Genomic DNA, 22,301 nt, shown 5'->3' on the forward strand with positions numbered 1-22,301 from the left:
GTTTTGTATACTCGGGAAAATTTGTTTTTTTCAACTAAAAAAAATTAGTTTTTTATACTTGTGAATTGTTTTTTTTTACATACAGAAAACTATTTTGTACTTAAAAACACATTTTTATATATGCAGAAAATAGATTTTTAATTGCAAATCGTTTTTTTTTTGCTTGCAGAAAATGTTTTACTTGCGAACATTTTTTTTTTCAACTGAAGAAAATGTGTTATTTATACTTGCAAATCGTTTTTTTTTTTACATACAGAATATTGGTTTTATACTTAAAAACACTTTTTTTATATGCAGAAAATAGTTTTTTTAATTTCCAAATCGTTTTTTCTGGCTTGCAGAAAATGGAAACATTTTACCTGCAGATTTTTTTTCTGGCAAATTGTTTTTTTTTAATTGAAGAGATCTTTTTTTTTTAACTTGTGAATCGTTTTTTTTTTTGCTTGCAGAAAATTGTCTCAATACTTTCAAATTGCTTTTTTTTGCAGAAAATTTTGTGTTTTTACTTAGAATTTTTTTTTTTTTAACTTTTGAATCTGTTTTTTTTGTTGAAGAATATGTTTTATTTTAGTTGCAAATCGTTTTTATTACACACAGAAAATGGTTTTGTATACTTGCAAATTGTTTTTCTTTTTACTTGCAGAAAATATGTTTTCCTTCGAACATTTTTTTTTTCAACTGAAGAAAATTAGTTTTTTATACTTGCAAATCATTTTTTTTTACATACAGAAAACTATTTTGTACTCAAAAACACATTTTTATATATGCAGAAAATAGTTTTTTAATTGCAAATCGTTTTTTTTGCTTGCAGAAAATGTTTTACTTGCGAACATTTTTTTTTTTTCAACTGAAGAAAATTAGTTTTTTATACTTGCGAATCGTTTTTTTTACATACAGAAAACTATTTTGTACATAAAAAAAAAAAAAAATGTATATGCAGAAAACATTTTTTTTAATTTCCAAATCGTTTTTTCTGGCTTGCAGAAAATGGAAACATTTTACTTGCAGATTTTTTTTCTTACTTGCAAATCGTTTTTTTTTAATTGAAAAAATGTTTTTTTTTTAACTTGGAAACAATTTTTTTTTTTGCTTGCAGAAAATATTTTTTAATTGCGAACATTATTTTTTTTTCAACTGAAGAAAATGTGTTTTTTATACTTGCGAATCGGGTTTTTTTACATACAGAATATTGGTTTTATAATTAAAAACATTTTTTTTTATATGCAGAAAATATTTTATTTTATTTGCAAATCGTTTTTTCTTGCTTGCAGAAAATAGAAACATTTTACTTGCAGATTTTTTTTCTTACTTGCGAATGGTTTTTTTTTTTAAATTGAAGAAATCGGTTTTTTTTTGCTTGCACAAAATTGTCTCAACACTTTCAAATTGCTTTTTTTGCAGAAAATTGTTGTTTTTTTGTACTTTTTAATAGTTTTTTTTGTTGAAGAAAATGGTTTATTTTACTTGCAAATCGTTTTTTTTACTTGCAGAAAATATGTTTTACTTGCGAAAATTTGTTATTTTCAACTGAAGAAAATTTGTTTTTTATACTTATGAATTGTTTTTTTTACATATAGAAAACTATTTTGTACTTAAAAAAAACATTTTTATATATGCAGAAAATAGTTTTTTATTTGCAAATCGTTTTTTTTTTGCTTGCAGAAAATATGTTTTACTTGCAAACATTTTTTTTTTTTCAACTGAAGAAAATTAGTTTTTTATACTTGCGAATCGTTTTTTTTACATACAGAAAACTATTTTGTACATAAAAAAAAAAAATGTATATGCAGAAAATAGTTTTTTTAATTTGCAAATCGTTTTTTCTGGCTTGCAGAAAATGGAAACATTTTACCTGCAGATTTTTTTTCTTGCGAATTTTTTTTTTTTAATTGAAAAATCTTTTTTTTTTAACTTGTGAATCGTTTTTTTTTTTGCTTGCAGAAAATTGTCTCAATACTTTCAAATTGCTTTTTTTTGCAGACATTTTTGTTTTGTTTTTACTTTTAAATTGTCTTTTTTTTTGTTGAAGAAAATTGTTTTACTTGCGAATATCTTTTTTTTATATACAGAAAATAGATTTTATACTTGAAAATGTTTTTTTATATGTAAAATAGTTGTAATACTTGCAAATACTTTTTTTACTTGCAGAAAATAGTTTTTTACTTGCAATTTTTTTTTGTTCAATTGAAGAAAATGTGTGTTTTTTTTTTACTTACGAATCATTGGGCATGAGTAAAAAAAAAAGGTGTGTTTTTGTGAAGCTTTGGCAATAATTCCACTCCATAAGTGTATCTATGTATGAAATATTGCACAAAATATAAATACACCACTTATAGAATAGGAATAAAATAAAAAAAACATTGGAAAAAGTTTTAGTAATCATTTTTACTCCAACACCTTTGAAAGATTGAGTCCTGAGTGAGGTGTAACTCTTGCACTGACCTGCCTGTTCTTCCAGAGCTGGGATATATTTGGAAAAGTGGCACCCATTGAACAAGCGTTTGGACTCGCCTGGCCTCTGGACACTTGACTTGCTCGGCACACTGCAAGTCCAACTGAAGGGACGTTAGTTCTGCTGCCAGCGGACGCAAGAAGCCTTGTTCATGCACAGAATATTGAGGACACCTTTTTGACAATGTTTTTACAATGTACCGTGTATTTATTTGACAATGTACTGTGTATTTATTTGACAATGTACTGTGTATTTATTTGACAATGTACTGTGTATTCTCAGCAAGGAGAGCTAATTCCTCTCCTCAACGGCAGAGATGCAAATGTGCGTCAACATCATTTGTTTCAGTGACAATTCTCCCCCGACTGACTCCACTTGATTGTTTGATGAATTGTTTTTGTAGCACGCATCTTTTTATTCATTCATTCATCACTATTGTTGCAAATACTTTCGATTCCAGCAATGCAATGTAATATTTGCTCTGATGAAAAGAATACGAAGGAGATATTTACTGCACACTGCCGATGAGCGGGTCTATGCAGGTCTTCTTTAATACAAAATAATTATAAGGCGCATTAAAGGAGTCATATTATTATGATTATTTTCTAAATGTAAAAGACTTCCTTGTGGTCTACATAACATGTAATGCTGGTTCTTTGCTCAAAATGTTGCAAAGATGATGTTTTACACATCATCTTCAAGTTGCTTTCTGACAGTCGCTTCGGGATGCGCCGTTTTGTGGGCGGTTTTATTTACGTGCCTCCACTTCGACAGCGTCTTCTCCCCGTCATCTTTGTTGTGGCGGTGTAGCGTGCAAGGATGGGGGTGGAAGAAGTGTCAAAAGATGGCGCTAACTGTTTTAATGACATTCAGACTTTACTTCAATCAATAACGGAGCAGCATCTCCTCATCAGTGGCTCACTAGTGCAACAACAACGCCCGAAATGTGTCCCGTGAAAAACCGAGCCACAACTGTATATACATATATATATATATATATATATATATATATATATATATATATATATATATATATATATATATATGTTATGTCTGTGTATATGTCTGTAAAGTTACTTTACATGCTGTTGGCTTTGTTAATATATATATATATATACAGTATATATATATATATATGTATATATATACATATACAGTATATATATATATATATATATATATATATATATATATATATATATATATATATATATATATATATACGGAGCAGAAACGTGTGAACTCGTTGGGAGTTTCCTCCTCTCCCAGCTCGCTAGCCTCAATCTGAACCTTGGTATTTACCGTGATGACGGACTGGCAGTGTGTCGCGCCTCGCCAAGGAGCAGCGAGAATACCAAGAAGCGCATATGCCAAATTTTCAAAGAGAACGGCCTACGGATCACGATTGAAGCCAACAAGCAAACGTCACTTTCAACCTGAGAAATAACAGCTACCAACCATTCACGAAACCCAACACAACACTCCAATACGTGCACCATGACAGCAACCACCCACCCACCACCACGAAAAGAATACCTACCGGAATCAATAAAAGGCTATCGATGCTGTCATCTAGCAAAGCTGAATTTGACCAAGCAACCCCCCCGTACCAAAAAGCCCTTGATGAAAGCGGATACAATTTCACCCTCACCTATGAACCCACGCCAGGAAACCAGCCAAAAAAGAACAGAAAACGAAACGACATCATCTGGTACAACCCCCCATACAGTAAAAACGTCTCAACGAACATTGGACACAAATTCCTCAATCTGATTGACAAACACTTTCCCAAAGACAACATCCTAAGAAAAGTATTCAACAAGAACAACATTAAATTGAGCTACAGCTGCATGAACAATATACGACAAATCATCTCAAACCACAACAAAACAATTGCAAATGAGCCGTCGGCCCCCAGACAGAGCGACTCCAAAACCAACAAAGGCTGCAACTGCCGAAAGAAACCTGATTGCCCTCTCAACGGGGGGTGCTTACAAACATCAGTTGTTTACCAATCTAAGGTAACACGCAAGGACATTAACACATCCGACACATATGTAGGATTAACCGAGGGAGAGTTCAAAACCAGATGGAACAATCACAAGGCTTCTTTCAGGAACCAAAACCTGCGGAATACCACAGAACTCAGCAAACACATTTGGGACCTCAAAGACAATAATGTTGAATATTCAATAACATGGCAAATTCTTGCATCCAGCACACCTTACAATAGTGGTAATAAAAGATGCAACCTATGCTTGAAAGAGAAACTGTTTATTATTTACCGTCCAGACCTGTCATCCCTCAACAAGCGCAGCGAAATTGTAACAGCATGCCGCCACAGACGGAAACACCTCCTAGGTAACACATGAGCCAATCACCACGCCCCTACACCAGCCTGCACCCACCCACTCTGTGCCCTATATAAACCATGGTATGTGAATGCTCCCATTAAAATCTCCTGATGATTGAGGGAATCCCCTCATGAAACAGGCCTGTAGAGATGAAATAGTCTTGTGATTTTTTTTCCCACACATACATATATTGCGCTCTACTACGGTATCGAGCACTATTTTTTGGATAACCTTATTAAGACATATATATATATATATATATATATATATATATATATATATATATATATATATATATATATATATATATATATATATATAATTTATTTTTTTTGGACAATTTTTTTTAGCCAAAAGTGGCCCATGAGTCGAAAAGTTTGGACACCCCTGCCATAATGCTTCAGCCACACGCAGGATTCTCACAAGAATGAGGTAAAAAAAAAAAAAAAAAAAAAAAATACAGTTTATGTTTTTTTAACGCTACAACAACAAATATTTCTTTCATGTTCTCCTTTCATGAAACACTTAATTGAAACATGTCAACCATTAGTCAACTTCGAGCGTAATGGTTGAGTATCTCCATGCACGCCACTCAACGCCCGGCAGATTTGCCACTTTATTTACATTTGGCACAGGCGTGCGGCGAGAGGAGCTTTGTTGACTAAACAGACCTCCCGCTTGTTCCAGGGTATGTTAAATGTTGACGTCGCCAGCTCAAACATTTGCTCAGCTTTGCGGCGAATAAAAAAAAAAACGGGCCGGGAGAGCGATTCCGAGAGCGAGGCTAATTATTCCAAGACTAAAAGCCGTTACAATTATGGTAACAACGATAAATCAGCTGTGTGTAGTCCCTGCCTGTTGGGAGGCTGATGACATGAGTAACGTCGTGCATTTACCTGTGGGGCGGTGCCAGCTTTCAGAGAGACCTCCCACTTCATTTATGCTCACGTGTCTCCCCCACTGATTGATGACATATCCAGAGTGTTCTGTTTCCAGGAGCTACTCATCTGATAATGGATGCAACACCTAATTATATCACAGACTTAACATGCTTCTGCCCTCTTGCTCTCGGTCATTTGGCAAACAAAAGCCCAGCATGTCAATTCCCACGTCAAATATTTCCTATTTCTTACCGCGCCTCCGCTCTCTGCGGCTTTGACAGCTCCCAGGATGAGTGGCGGCACGCGTTCAGACTGACAGGAAGTGACGGCGTACCTGATCGGCCACAGCGCGGGCCAGTTTGTCCATCCTGGACCCGGCCTCTGCGATCTTCTTGGCAGCGTTGATCACGTCCGAGGAGTTCTTCAGGGGACCTTTGCCTCTGCAGGGAGGAGAAGCAGACGACAAATAAGGTTGGAGAAAAGAAAGGAGAAAAACTGACAAACTAAAGTGCACATTTTTGTCAGCACAAAGTGAGAATCAGAATCAGAATCAGAAGTACTTTATTCATCTCCGAGGGGAAATTAAGATTTTATATACCGTATTTTCCGCACTATTAGCCGCACCTAAAAACCACAAATGTACTCAAAAGCTGACAGTGCGGCTTATAACCCGGTGCGCTTTATATATGGATTAATATTAAGATTCATTTTCATAAAGTTTCGGTCTCGCAACTACGGTAAACAGCCGCCATCTTTTTTCCCCGTAGAAGAGGAAGTGCTTCTTCTTCTACGCAAGCAACCGCCAAGGTAAGCACCCGCCCCCATAGAACAGGAAGCGCTTCTTCTTCTACTGTAAGCAACCACCCGCCCGCGTAGAAGAAGAAGAAGAAGCGCGCGGATATTACGTTTCATTTCCTTTGTGTGTTTACATCTGTAAAGACCACAAAATGGCTCCTACTAAGCGACAGGTTTCCGGTTCATGAAAAGACGCAATCTCTCCATCCGCACACGGACTACTATTTCACAGCAACCGCCTAAAGACTTTCAAGAAAAGCTGGCTACTTTCCGTGCATATTGTAAAAACAAGATAGCTGAAAAAAAGATCCGGCCAGAGAACATTATCAACATGGACGAGGTTCCACTGACTTTTGATTTTCCTGTGAACCGCACTGTGGATACAACGGGAGCACGTACGGTGAATATTCGCACCACAGGGAATGAGAAGTCATCCTTCACTGTGGTTCTAGCTTGCCATGCTAATGGCCAGAAACTTCCACCCATGGTGATATTCAAAAGGAAGACCTTGCCAAAAGAGACCTTTCCAGCCGGCGTCATCATAAAAGCTAACTCGAAGGGATGGATGGATGAAGAAAAGATGAGCGAGTGGTTAAGGTAAGTTTATGCGAAGAGGCCGGGTGGCTTTTTTCACGCAGCTCCGTCCATGTTGATATACGACTCCATGCGCGCCCACATCACGCTGGTTTTTAATATATTATTAAAGTTTGACTGACCTATCTGACTGTTTTTTTGACATTCCTTTAGCGCAGTTAGATGCGGCTTATAACACGGGGCAGCTTTTTGAAATATGCCGTTCATTGAAGGCGCGGCTTATAACCCAGGGCGGCTTATGGTGCGGAAAATACGGTATTTATTTTTTTCAGTTGTATTGTTTTCGCTTTTTTTTTTTTTCTTTTTAAGATTCTATTAAGAATGACTACATTTCTGCACTATATTTTACCTTTCAATTTATTCTTTTAGTTGGCTTTTCGACAATTACACGTCCAATTTAATCTAAAGTTAAAGCAGGCCCTAACCAATCTGGCGCCCTAGGCAAGATTTTAGGTGGCGCCCCCCCACATCGGCAGTGAAGTGTATATACTCACAAGAAACCGAATAGCTTTGTCTTTGACCTTTTTTTTTACTTAAAGAAAGCAAATTAACAATCAGAATAGTTAACAAAATAAAATAAAAAAATGAATAAATAAATGAATGCAAAAAATAAAAAATGAATATATGAAATACAATTTTTTTTTTTTTCAACTGAAGAAAATTAGTTTTTTAGACTTGCGAATCGTTTTTTTTTACATACAAAAAACAATTTTGTACTTAAAAAAAAAATGTATATGCAGAAAATAGTTTTTTTAATTTGCAAATCATTTTTTCTGGCTTGCAGAAAATGGAAACATTTTACCTGCAGATTTTTTTTCTTGCGAATTGTTTTTTTTTAATTGAAGAAATCTTTTTTTTTTAACTTGTGAATCGTTTTTTTTTTGCTTGCAGAAAATTGTCTCAATACTTTCAAATTGCTTTTTTTTGCAGACATTTTTGTTTTGTTTTTACTTTTAAATTGTCTTTTTTTTTGTTGAAGAAAATTGTTTTACTTGCGAATAATTTTTTTATATACAGAAAATAGATTTTATACTTGAAAATGTTTTTTTTATATGTAAAATAGTTGTAATACTTGCAAATACTTTTTTTACTTGCAGAAAATAGTTTTTTACTTGCAAATTGTTTTTTTTTTTACTTACAGAAAATAGTTTTTTACTTACAAATATTTTTTTTTTGTTCAATTGAAGAAAATGTGTGTGTTTTTTTTCTTACGAATCATTGGGCATGAGTAAAAAAAAAAGTGTGTGTTTGTGAAGCTTTGGCAATAATTCCACTCCATAAGTGTATCTATGTATGAAATATTGCACAAAATATAAATACACCACTTGTAGAATAAAATAAAAAAAACATTGGAAAAAGTTTTAGTAATCATTTTTACTCTAACACCTTCTTTGAGGGATTGAGTCCTGAGTGAGGTGTAATTCCTGCGCTGACCTGCCTGTTCTTTGACCTTTTTTTTACTTAAAGAAAGCAAATTAACAATCAGAATAGTTAACAAGATAAAAAAAAAAAATGAATAAATAAATGAATGCAAAAAATAAAAAAATGAATATATAAAATACAATATTTTTTACATACATATTGCTTAATTAACATTAATGATGTGCACTTTAACAACTAGACTTACAACTATACCTAATATATAAAGTGGTGGAAAAGTGACTATTACCTGCAGGGCAAACATTAGCTAACCAGAAGGCAATAACAATGTAAACAAAAAACACCTGCTTAAAAGATCTAATACAAATGTCCCTGAGGAATGTAAGGTGGGAGTACTGTAATTACCTAACGTTACATTATTATTTTCCATAACAATTTAGCCCCCTCCACAATATTAACCCGATGTTAAAACAGAACTAGCTATTTATTGATTAGCAATTGCCGAATCATGTAACATTAGCCTCATGCTAAAAAGCCAGGTTACTATCACATTCTGTAACAGACAAATAATTTCATGTAGGCTAACGTTACCTACCTGCTACCTCTGTCTTTTCTCGTTTCTCCTCCTCTTCTTTTCTCTTTTTTCTTCCCTGGGCACCTGACAGTTTTGGCCGTTTTGACATCTCGTGTTGATTTTTTGATGTGGTGACGTCCAAAAAGAGTCATGATACGGGAAGGGAGGGGGCGCACCGTGCGGGGGGGCGTAATGTTGTAACAAATAATATTTCTATTATATAGGCTTTACTTTGCATTTTAATTAACGTGGGATTATTTTTTGTATTTAGAAATAATAGTACCAACTTTTATTTATTTTTTTTTTCTCCAACATTTGTGGCACTGGCGTGGCGCCCCCTGATGGACGGCGCCCTTAGCATTTGCCTATACGGCCTATGCCACGGGCCGGCCCTGAGTTAAAGTACCAATGATTGTCACACAAGTACTAGAACTAGCAGTCCATGCTCACCTGGTGAAGTCGGTCATCTCCATCATGATCATGCACATCTGCTTGGCCAGCACGATGATGTCGTTGCCGTTGTCGTCCCACTTGGCCACCTCGGCGTCCAGCTTGCACTTTTCCTGTCTGAAACTCTCCACCTGCTCGGCGATCTTGGCCTTTTCCTCCTGGGGGAGCTGCGCCATGATGGCCTGCGGGGAGGAAAGCAGACATCACACAGCAGCCTTTGGGTTTGGAGGAGAGACACATTCAGGTAAGGAGGGCAAAGGCGCAGACCAAGAAAGAAAGCAAATAAGAGCGGTTATTTATTTTTATTTTTTTTTTTGTCCTGTCCAGCTTCTCAGGCAAATCATATAGTAGATGTAGATGATCTATATCCACTGTACATATTTACTTTACACAAGAGAAGTGTAGGATACTTCTCTTGTTGCCTTATTAGGGCCCGCATGGCCCATTGCATAAGGACTCCCACAGGGAGTCCTTATGCAATGGGCCATAAGGACCTATTGAATTTGTAAGGTTTTATTATTATTCTTTCTTATTCCGCAGCTTTGCGCGGTACTTTGACCCCCTTAACATGCTTCAAAACTCACCAAATTTGACGCACACATAAATAAACTCGAACAAAACTCTTTGGTAAAAAAACCAAACCCCAAAACTCAAAATTGCGCTCTAGCGCTCCCTACAAAGTAAACTTTTTCTAACTCCCAGTACGAATGTCGTAGAGACATGAAACAAAAACCTCTATGTAGGTCTCACTTAGACTTAGATTTTATTAATTTATTTCCTCGGCCAAAAATCTACAGGAAGTTTGCTATTCCCCCTTCAACACTAAATTTTAGTCAAATCAGTCACTTTTGCCTTTTTGAGCTTTAATTTGACCCCCTTAACATGCTTCAAAACTCACCAAACTGAACGCACACATCAGGACTGGCAAACATTGCGATCTAAAAAAAAAACCTAACCCCAAATCTCAAAATTGAGCTCTAAAGCAATTTTTGAATAAAACGGAGAAAAAACTGCTCCTCGGAAGAAAAAAATTACAAAACTGCCTGTAACTCCCACTGGGAAGGTCGGAGAGACATGAAACTAAAACCTTTCCGTAGGTCTCACTTAGACCTACATTTCATAAATTGACAACCCCCAGCAAAAATTTACAGGAAGTTTGCTATTCCCCCTTCAACACAACATTTTTGTAAAAACCGGTCACCTTCCTTCAAAATCTATCTCCTCTGAGCGCGTTTGTCGTTTCGGCAAACTAACACAGGAGAGAGATTGAACCCTTGTGATTAAAACTACAGAAGCGCGTTTTTATAACTGCTCCGGTTTTGATTTTATGACCCTTCAAAGACCCGCTGCGCTGATGCTGCTGCGCTGCTGTTTTTTTAAGATGGCTGCTTAAAAGCAGGAAGCACCAACGTGCCCACACAATGCAGACAAGGTAGGTACACTAGACAAAAGTCTTGGGACACTTCAGACTAAAAGTAGACAAAAGTATTGGGACACTTAGGACTAGCACCTGCCAAATACGCGTGCCCGACCAATGCTGCTTGCAGCTTTAATTTGTACTTGACTTTATTAAATGTATTTATATTAACATTTGGTGCAGCCGGGCCGGAGCAGGAGGGGATAGAAAGAGAAAAAAAGGAAGACAGAGGGGGAAATTGTGGGGACAAGAGGGGGATAAGACAGAGAGACAAAAACAATAACAACAACAACAACAGCAAACACAACAACAACAACAACATCAGTACATAGCAGAGGTGTGGACTCGAGTCACATGACTTGGACTCGAGTCAGACTCGAGTCATGAATTTGATGACTTTAGACTCGACTTGACAAAATGTAAAAAGACTTGCAACTCGACTTAGACTTTAACATCAATGACTTGTGACTTCACTTGGACTTGAGCCTTTTGAATTGACATGACTTGACATGACTTGCTACTTTCCCCAAAACCCAAAGATGAAAAAGTTATTCGGGAGCGCTCCGTATTTTTCATTGTGTACTTGTCTATCAGCGTTGCGTGTGTCAGCTGGTGTGGTCTCAGTACAACAGCCAATCAAATTAGATCTACTTTGTTTTCATCACACAGCATTCATCCAATCAAATTGCAGGACAACCAACGAAGAAGACATGTCCAAACCACACGCCAGTGAACAAAAAATGATACCTAAAATAATTTTGTTTGGGTATAAAAATTACGAGGTGGTCAACACAAAACGGTTTGCAGTATGCAACACATGCGGTTCGAAAATGACTGATGGAGAGGCAACAACTTCCAACTTCGTCCGGCATTTGAAGTTGCACAAAGAACGGTAAGTTTTGAATGTAAGATAACGTTTATTGGCTAAGTAACGTGACTTTTATTTGCTGTGTAGTTAAATCAGTGAGGCTGTAAACTCACTGCTAACGTTATAACGTTATTGCAAACACGGGAATCTGTTGCAGTTCACTACCTTATTCATACTTTTTGTTCAGTGATTTTTTTTAAACAGGGTTACGTTAGTCAATATATCACACGTAACGTTAGACGGCGGTCAGCAGCACCGCGTATTTTAGCCACCTAAAAAAAGACAAAAATAGTCAAATAAAGGTCAGTTAAAATGTATACTATATTATGAATATGTGTACCGTTTTAGCTAGCTTTCTGACATACTGTTGGTTGTTTACCTCAGTGGTCCCCAACCACCGGGCCGCGGCCCGGTACTGGTCCGTGGATCGATTGGTATCGGGCCGCACAAGAAATATATTTTTTTCTTTTTTTAATTAAATCAACATAAAAAACACAAGATACACTTACAAGTAGTGCACCAACCCAAAACAACTCTCTCCCCCCTTTTGTTCTGGGCATTGAACATGAAGACTCTTCCTTCACTGTTCCGAGTGGCCATGAGAGTCTTGGCAGTGCCTGCCTCCAGTGCTCCAGTGGAGCGAGTTTTCAGCCATGGTGGCATCATACTACGCCCCCATCGTGCACAAATGACTGACAGACTCTTGGCTAATTTGGTCTTTTGCAAATGCAATGCAGCATAGGGCCCTGACATATAAAAAGTACAACTTTTTTGTAATGTTCACGTATATGTCATGTTTTTTCAATGTTAACACTTGTGTACAAATAAGTACATTTGCACTTTATTTTTCAATGTGTTTGTTCTGTAAAGGAATGAGTTAATGTTTAAAATGACTGGTTAATAGTGCTATTATAAAGTGCAATGTCAGCACAATTTTCTTTCCTGCAATTTAAAATGCACTTGTTTTAATAAATAAATACAGCGTTTGAAAAGCATACACAATCTGTGTTAATATATTAGTCTGTGGTTAAAAGGACTTGAAAGGACTCGAAGCTCAAAATGCAGGACTTAGGACTTGACTTGAGACTTTCCAGTCTTGACTTTGGACTTGACTCGGGGCTTGCCTGTCTTGACTCGGGACTTGACTCGGACTTGAGGGCAAAGACTTGAGACTTACTTGTGACTTGCAAAACAATGACTTGGTCCCACCTCTGGTACATAGGATATGTACAAATATGATGGTAAAAGTGATAGCAAAGAATAAATAATAATAAATAAAAATAAATAATAATACAGTAATGACAATAAACTAGAGATGTCCGATATTATCAGCCGATAAATGCTTTAAAATGTAAAATCGGAAATTATCGGTATCGGTTTCAAAAAGTAAAATGTATGACTTATTAAAACGCCGCTGTGTACACGGACGTAGGGAGACGTACAGAGCGCCAATAAACCTTAAAGGCACTGCCTTTGCGTGCCGGCCCAATCACATAATATCTACAACTTTTCACACACACACACAAGTGAATGCAAGCATACTTGGTCAACAGCCATACAGGTCACACTGAGGGTGGCCGTATAAACAACTGTAACACTGTTCCAAATATGCGCCACACTGTGAACCCACACCAAACAAGAATGACAAACACATTTCGGGAGAACATCCACACCGTAACACAACATAAACACAACAGAACAAATACCCAGAAGCCCTGGCAGCACTAACTCTTCCGGAACGCTACAATCAGGGAGAGCATGTCCCAAATTCCAAGCTGCTGTTTTGAGACATGTTAAAAAAAAATAATGCACTTTGTGACTTCAATAATAAATATGGCAGTGCCATGTTGGCATTTTTTTTCCATAACTTGAGTTGATTTATTTTGAAAAACCTTGTTGCATTGTTTAATGCATCCAGCGAGGCACCACAACAAAATTAGGCATAATAATGTGTTAATTCCACGACTGTATATATCGGTATCGGTTGATATCGGTATCGGTAATTAAGAGTTGGACAATATCGTAATATCGGATATCGGCAAAAAAGCCATTATCGGACATCTCTACAATAAACATTATTACACTACAAATGGAGCAATACAAATACCAATAGAAATAGAAATAACTATATCGATAAAGAATAATACCAATAGTTTACCTCTATTATCAACAATACAATTGTTCAAAAAACAAGAGGGGTTAGAGCGCAGGTGTGCAAAGTGCGGCCTGGGGGCCATTTTTTAACATGTGTTTATTTACCGAATTTTCCGGACCATAGGGCGCACCGGATTATAAGGCGCACTGCTGACGAATGGTCTATTTTCTATCTTTTTTTCATATATAAGGCGCACCCGATTATAAGGCGCATTAAAGGAGTCATATTATTATGATTTTTGTCAAAATGTAAAAGACTTCCTTGTGGTCTACATCAGTGTTTTTCAAACACTGTGCCGCGGTAGTGCCGTGAGATAGAGTCTGGTGTGCTGTGGGAGATGATCTAATTTCACCTATTTGAGTTAGAAATATTTTTTGCAAACCAGTAATTATAGTCTGCAAATGATGTGTTGTTGTTGAGTGTCGATGCTGTCTAGAGCTCGGCAGAGTAGCCGTGTAATACTCTTCCAAATCAGTAGGTGGCAGCAGGTAGCTAATTGTTTTGTCGGAAACAGCGGGAGGCAGGGTGCAGGTAAAAAAGGTGTCTAATGTTTAAACCAAAAATAAACAAAAAGTGAGTGCCCCTAAGAAAAGGCATTGAAGCATAGGAAAGGTTATGCAGAACGAAACTAAAACTGAACTGGCTTCAAAGTAAACAAAAACAGAATGCTGGACGACAGCAAAGACTTACTGTGGAGCAAAGACTTACGTCCACAATGTACATTCGAACATGACATGACAATCGACAATGTCCCCACAAAGAAGGTTAAAAACAACTGAAATATTCTTGATTGCTAAAACAAAGTAGATGCAGGAAATATCGCTCAAAGGAAGAAATGAAACTGTTACAGGAAAATACCAAAAAAAAGAGAAAAAGCCAGCAAAATAGGAGCGCAAGACAAGAACTAAAACACTACACACAGGAAAACAGCAAGAAAGTCCAAATAGGTCTGGGTGTGATGTGACAGGTGGTGATAGTACACCTACTTTGAGACAAGAGCTATAGTGATGCATGCTTGGTTATGCTTTAAAGTCATATCCAACAATTGCGACAACGACTTTTTACTGTCAACTGAGTTTCGTTTTTTAATGATTTCTGCTGGTGGTGTGCCTCCGCATTTTTTTAAAGCAAAAAATGTGCCTTGGCTCAAAAAAGGTTGAAAAACACCTATCTACATAACATGTAATGATGGTTCTTTGCTCAAAATGTTGCATAGATGATGTTTTACACATCATCTTCAAGTCGGTGACAGTCGCTTGAGGATGCACCGTTTTGTGGGCGGTCTTATTTACGTGCCTCCACTTGGACAGCGTCTTCTCCCCGTCATCTTTGTTGTAGCGGTGTAGCGTGCAAGGACGGGGGTGGAAGAAGTGTCAAAAGATGGCGCTAACTGTTTTAATGACAATCAGACTTTACTTCAATCAATAACGGAGCAGCATCTCCTCATCCGTGGCTCACTAGTGCAACAACAACGCCCGAAATGTGTCCTGTGAAAAACCGTCCGACCGGAACTCTCTAATAACTAATGTTCCTTGGGTGAATAATGTAAAGTCACTACACCGGTATGTTTTAGTGCTTTCATGGCGAGTTTACTGACAGATATAAGTAAGAACTGTACACTACTTTATATTAGAAATGGCAACAGCGGAGGATGAATGTCACATAACAAGAAAATAGGGAAAAAGAAGAAGATTATCGACTACGGTCTTTCCACGGACTACAAAGGCGGACGTGCACAATTCTTCAAGACTTATGCAGATCCCAAATACACATCAGCAGGTACCAGAAGGTAAGAAAAGTTGCTTTTGCATAATATTGCGAAACAAAACACCAGATAATATGTCTTATACACACACCATAATAACACTCCTATGTTGAAGCACAGCACAATCCATCAAGCGGTGTGGCTTCATAGCTTACCAAAGTCCTACTAAAACATTTTAAATAGATTTTTGAGCGCCGTGTGTAATGTTCTATATCAATGAACATATAAAATGTTGGTGTTGTTTACTTGAGTCATATTGCAGTCTACACAAATCTCTTATGTTCGACTGCCATCTACTGGTCACACTTATCATTACACCATGTACCAAATAAAATAGCTTTGAGACAACAGAGACTCTTACCAGGAGGACTTTGAGTTGGATGCGCAGACGCGGTACCGTGAGTACGCTTCCAAACATTTGATCGCTTGCGTGCCGCTATGTGCATGTCACGTACGTAACTTTGGGGACTTTGGGGATATATATGTGCTGTATGAACTTTGGGGAGGTGAACGGTACTTTGGGCTGTGGGATTGAGTGTGTTGTGCAGGTGTTTGAGTTGTATTGGCGGGTTATATGGACGGGAGGGGGGAGGTGTTTGTTATGCGGGATTAATTTGTGGCATATTAAATATAAGCCTGGTTGTGTTGTGGCTAATAGAGTATATATATGTCTTGTGTTTATTTACTGTTTTAGTCATTCCCAGCTGAATATCAGGTCCCACCCGCCTCTCACATCATCTTCCCTATCTGAATCGCTCCCACTGCCCTCTAGTCCTTCACTCTCACTTTCCTCATCCACAAATCTTTCATCCTCGCTCAAATTAATGGGGAAATCGTCGCTTTCTCGGTCCGAATCGCTCTCGCTGCTGGTGGCCATGATTGTAAACAATGTGCAGATGTGAGGAGCTCCACAACCTGTGACGTCACGCTACTCGTCTGCTACTTCCGGTACAGGCAAGGCTTTTTTATCAGCGACCAAAAATTGCCAAATTTATCGTCGATGTTCTCTACTAAATCCTTTCAGCAAAAATATGGCAATATCGCGAAATGATCAAGTATGACACATAGAATGGACCTGCTATCCCCGTTTAAATAAGAAAATCGCATTTCAGTAGGCTTCCATCCATCCATCCATCTTCTTCCGCTTATCCGAGGTCGGGTCGCGGGGGCAGCAGCCTAAGCAGGGAAGCCCAGACTTCCCTCTCCCCAGCCACTTCGTCCAGCTCCTCCCGGGGGATCCCGAGGCGTTCCCAGGCCAGCCGGGAGACATAGTCTTCCCAGCGTGTCCTGGGTCTTCCCCGTGGCCTCCTACCGGTCAGACGTGCCCTAAACACCTCCCGAGGGAGGCGATCGGGTGGCATCCTGACCAGATGCCCGAACCACCTCATCTGGCTCTTCTCGATGTGGAGGAGCAGCGGCTTTACTTTGAGCTCCCCCCGGATGACAGAGCTTCTCACCCTATCTCTAAGGGAGAGCCCCGCCACCCGGCGGAGGAAACTCATTTCGGCCGCTTGTACCCGTGATCTTGTCCTTTCGGTCATAACCCAAAGCTCATGACCATAGGTGAGGATGGGAACGTAGATCGACCGGTAAATTGAGAGCTTTGCCTTCCGGCTCAGCTCCTTCTTCACCACAACGGATCGATACAGCGTCCGCATTACTGAAGATGCCGCACCGATCCGCCTGTCGATCTCACGATCCACTCTTCCCTCACTCGTGAACAAGACTCCGAGGTACTTGAACTCCTCTACTTGGGGCAGGGTCTCCTCCCCAACCCGAAGATGGCACTCCACCCTTTTCCGGGCGAGAACCATGGACTCGGACTTGGAGGTGCTGATTCTCATCCCAGTCGCTTCACACTCGGCTGCGAACCGATCCAGCGAGAGCTGAAGATCCTGGCCAGATGAAGCCATCAGGACCACATCATCTGCAAAAAGCAGAGACCTAATCCTGCAGCCACCAAACCAGATCCCCTCAACGCCTTGACTGCGCCTAGAAATTCTGTCCATAAAAGTTATGAACAGAATCGGTGACAAAGGGCAGCCTTGGCGGAGTCCAACCCTCACCGGAAACGTGTCCGACTTACTGCCGGCAATGCGGACCAAGCTCTGACACTGATCATACAGGGAGCGGACCGCCAAAATCAGACAGTCCGATACCCCATACTCTCTGAGCACTCCCCACAGGACTTCCCGAGGGACACGGTCGAATGCCTTCTCCAAGTCCACAAAGCACATGTAGACTGGTTGTGCAAACTCCCATGCACCCTCAAGGACCCTGCCGAGAGTATAGAGCTGGTCCACAGTTCCACGACCAGGACGAAAACCACACTGTTCCTCCTGAATCCGAGGTTCGACTATCCGTATATCAGTAGGCTTTTAAGCATTAAAAAATGTATTTTGTATTTTTTTTTTGACTGAATCCCTGCTGGGTCCCTGGAACCGAACATCAGGGAAGTCCTAAAAGTTCGGAAAAAAATCCAAATATTGAATTGATTTTGAAAATGAAAATGGAAAACAAGTTTGATTGGAGAAAATAATTTTGCTCCATTTTGTGTGTTCATGCAGATCACAAAAATGAAGTTCTAAACTTTACATTTTAATGATTGGACTTCTTGACATCTTATATCCGTCACTCCCTTAAAGGCCTTTTGGGGGCAGGTCCAAAATGGCATAAATCTTGTGGCAAGGTCACAGACGCCTGTATTATTTGGAAGGTAAATGTATAATTACCTCACGTATTCAGGCAGCCCATGAATAATGCATTTTTGTCAGGGAGGTGGGAGTACCCCGGCTGCCATTAGGTCGATTATATTGACTCAGGAAGCAGAAATAAATGAGTCCAGGAATAAAAAAAAAAAAAGTTAAAACTATTGACTGTGCCGTTTTGTTTTTTTTTTAAATGTAATTCCATTTCCTCACAGCAAAGCTGGTGTGTGGGGGGTGACAAAGTGCATCGCTTGGCTCATGTCGCCGGCTAGAGGTGTCAGGATGGAGAAAAAAACAAAAGGAAAGCAAAAGCGAGATTGAAAAAAATTAAGAGTGGAAAAAGAAGAATAGAGAGATGTAGGAAACAGATGCTGGTCTTGTGTGTGCAGAAGATTGTGCAGCATGGACCAAAGGAACACAAATGGCCACCATCGAGGCCTGTTTGGATTTTTACGACTATAAGGCGCACCTAAAATCCTTTCATTTTCTCAAAAATGGGCAGTGCGCCTTATAACCCGGTGTGGCTTTTCTGTCTTGCTTCTGGTGAGGGCGGTCACGTTTCTTTTCCGCTCCCTCTTCTCCCAGCTTGCTCTTTTTGTTTTTGTCTTGTCTGAACTTTTTTGAAGCCTCTTTCTTTGCGCTGTCCTCAAATCTAAACATCAGACATGGAAATGATCAGCTGGACTGTCGACGCAATTGACAAAATCTTTTCGACGAGGAAAAGAGGTTCGGGAGAGCCTGGCTGCCCTGATGGAACCATTGAGAGATTCCTGGGATAAATGGAGAACCACGTGCCTCTCAGTCCTTTCCATCGAGAACCTATTTGGAACCGTGATCGCGGGGCACCTGCTGATTGGGCTGGGCATTGCTCTGGTGTATCGTCAAATTTGTAAGATGATGGCAGCCACTCAAGGAGCCCAAAGGCTGTTCGTCGCAATGGATGGTTTGGGCAGGGCTGTGGGATCACAGACTGCGGCCATTTCTGAACTGAATCGCAAGATGGATCACATCATGGAGAAGCTTGCTGAAAAAGGAAATTGAATTGAATTTGAGAGCACCCAGCATGGATGAATAGAACAGACAAGTCATTGTTTTGTCTGCTTGCGGAAAACAAACATCCTAATCTACGATTTGACTCCCTCGAATGGCATTGACGCTGTGAAAACAGGACCTGGCTGTTCTGAAAAACACCCCCGAGGAATCTTTTCGACGAGGAAAAGAGATTCGGGAGAGCCTGGCTGCCCTGATGGAACCATTGCTGCGGGGTACGTGAGAGATTCCTGGGATAAATGGAGAATCATGTGCCTCTCAGTCCTTTCCATCGAGGACGTGGAAGACATCTACCTATTTGGAACCGTGATCGCAGGGCACCTGCTGATTGGGCTGGGCATTGCTCTGGTGTATCGTCAAATTTGTAAGATGATGGCAGCCACTCAAGGAGCCCAAAGGCTGTTCGTCGCAATGGATGGTTTGGGCAGGGCTGTGGGATCACAGACTGCGGCCATTTCTGAACTGAATCACAAGCTGGATCACATCATGGAGAAGCTTGCTGAAAAAGGAAATTGAATTGAATTTGAGAGCACCCAGCATGGATGAATAGAACAGACAAGTCATTGTTTTGTCTGCTCGCGGAAAACAAACATCCTAATCTACGATTTGACTCCCTCGAATGGCCTTGACGCTGTGAAAACAGGACCAGGCTGTTCTGAAAAACACCCCCGAGGAATCTTTTCGACGAGGAAAAGAGGTTCGGGAGAGCCTGGCTGCCCTGATGGAACCATTGCTGCGGGGTACGTGAGAGATTCCTGGGATAAATGGAGAATCACGTGCCTCTCAGGCCTTTCCATCGAGGACGTGGAAGACATCTACCTATTTGGAACCGTGATCGCGGGGCACCTGCTGATTGGGCTGGGCATTGCTCTGGTGTATCGTCAAATTTGTAAGACGATGGCAGCCACTCAAGGAGCCCAAAGGCTGTTCGTCGCAATTGATGGTTTGGGCAGGGCTGTGGGATCACAGACTGCGGCAATTTCTGAACTGAATCGCAAGATGGATCACATCATGGAGAAGCTTGCTAAAAAAGGAAATGTAATTGAATTTGAGAGCACCCAGCATGGATGAATAGAACAGACAAGTCATTGTTTTGTCTGCTCGCGGAAAACAAACATCATAATCTACGATTTGACTCTCTCGAATGGCCTTGACGCTGTGAAAACAGGACCAGGCTGTTCTGAAAAACACCCCCGAGGAATCTTTTCGACGAGGAAAAGAGGTTCGGGAGAGCCTGGCTGCCCTGATGGAACCATTGCTGCGGGGTACGTGAGAGATTCCTGGGATAAATGGAGAATCACGTGCCTCTCAGGCCTTTCCATCGAGGACGTGGAAGACATCTACCTATTTGGCACCGTGATCGCGGGGCACCTGCTGATTGGGCTGGGCATTGCTCTGGTGTATCGTCAAATTCGTAAGACGATGGCAGCCACTCACGGAGCCCAAAGGCTGTTCGTCGCAATATATGGTTTGGGCAGGGCTGTGGGATCACAGACTGCGGCCATTTCTAAACTGAATTGCAAGATGGATCACATCATGGAGAAGATGGCTAAAAAAGGAAATGTAATTGAATTTGAGAGCACCCAGCATGGATGAATAGAACAGACAAGTCATTGTTTTGTCTGCTCGCGGTAAACAAACATCATAATCTTCGATTTGACTCCCTCGAATGGCCTTGACGCTGTGAAAACAGGACCAGGCTGTTCTGAAAAACACCCCCGAGGACACCACAATGATGGACGCTTTTGACCTCCCCCCCTCCTCAACGACACCTGGAGTCGAACTTTTGCGGATCGGCCTCAGTCTATAAAAAACACTACATCATCACACCCAAGACGATTGGGCACACACGCACACACCCCCCTACCTCCACCCCACGCCTTCACCACCGCTTGTTTCCCCTCGGTCGGATAGCAGCGCTTCATAGCAGCAGTCGACCTCCAGGGTCCCAACTCCCCCGCCCCTCTGTTGCGAGTTTGTCGTGATTAAATGTAACGTGTTTATGAGTGCATTGCATGGAGGTTTTTTCCCACTCCAGACTCAGCCGCCTTAGGAGCCCAGTCGAGATTGTATTTTTTTACTCATCTTTTCCCCCAGCGTTTTACCTTTTTCCCATCTTTTACGGGGCGCCTTGTGGCGACCCATCAGCGTTCCTGTTCTGTAACTCTGTACACTGTTCTGTTTGTCTAATCCTGAACGGGTTTCGTTGTACTTGTGCAATGACAATAAAGACCTATCTATCTATCTATCTATCTATCTATCTATCTATCTATCTATCTATCTATCTATCTATCTATCTATCTATCTATCTATCTATCTGTCATGACTTGGACTATGGAGTTTTTGTTTTCCCAAGATGCAAGGGAATTTGGATCGGACATGGCTTGAAGGTGGGTACATGATTTATTTATTATTATCAAAAAAAAGGAATAAACGAAAGGCGCGCACAATGGCGGAGAACAAACTATGAAATGAAAACAAAACTTGCACAAAGGCAGAAACTGAACACGAAATAAAAACACTTACTGTGGCATGGGATCGTGAACAGGGCTTGAAACGAGGGGATAGCAGGTTTAGAAAAGATATGACACCAGGACGAACAACAGAAAATGAAAAGCTTAAATAACACAGACATGATTAACAACAGGTGCGTGACTCAAAACAGGTGCGTGACATGACAGGTGAAACTAATGGGTAACTATGGTGACAAAACAAAACAAAAGTGCACAAAAAGTCCAAAAACAAAACCGAACATTACTAAAACAAAACATGATCACACAGACATGACACTATCTATCTAATGTACGGAGCAATTCTGGTTGTGCTTACCGACCTCGAAGCAATTTTATTTGGTACAT

General features: G+C 39.9%; 1 protein-coding gene across 3 annotated transcripts in view; it reads right to left on the bottom strand.

Moving 5' to 3' along the window:
- The window catches only part of ctnna2 (catenin (cadherin-associated protein), alpha 2), a 974,853-nt gene that overhangs the window by 53,813 nt on the left and 898,739 nt on the right, over positions 1–22,301 (bottom strand). For all 3 annotated transcript variants that reach the window (XM_061988021.2, XM_061988022.2, XM_061988024.2), the window contains 2 exons: positions 9,481–9,662; positions 6,022–6,127 (listed from right to left, as the gene is read on the bottom strand). In XM_061988021.2, coding sequence (XP_061844005.1) covers positions 6,022–6,127; positions 9,481–9,662 — 288 coding nt within the window. The remainder of the gene's footprint in view (positions 1–6,021; positions 6,128–9,480; positions 9,663–22,301) is intronic.

Source organism: Nerophis lumbriciformis, linkage group LG27 (genome assembly GCF_033978685.3).
Source record: "Nerophis lumbriciformis linkage group LG27, RoL_Nlum_v2.1, whole genome shotgun sequence".
Taxonomy (NCBI): domain Eukaryota; kingdom Metazoa; phylum Chordata; class Actinopteri; order Syngnathiformes; family Syngnathidae; genus Nerophis; species Nerophis lumbriciformis.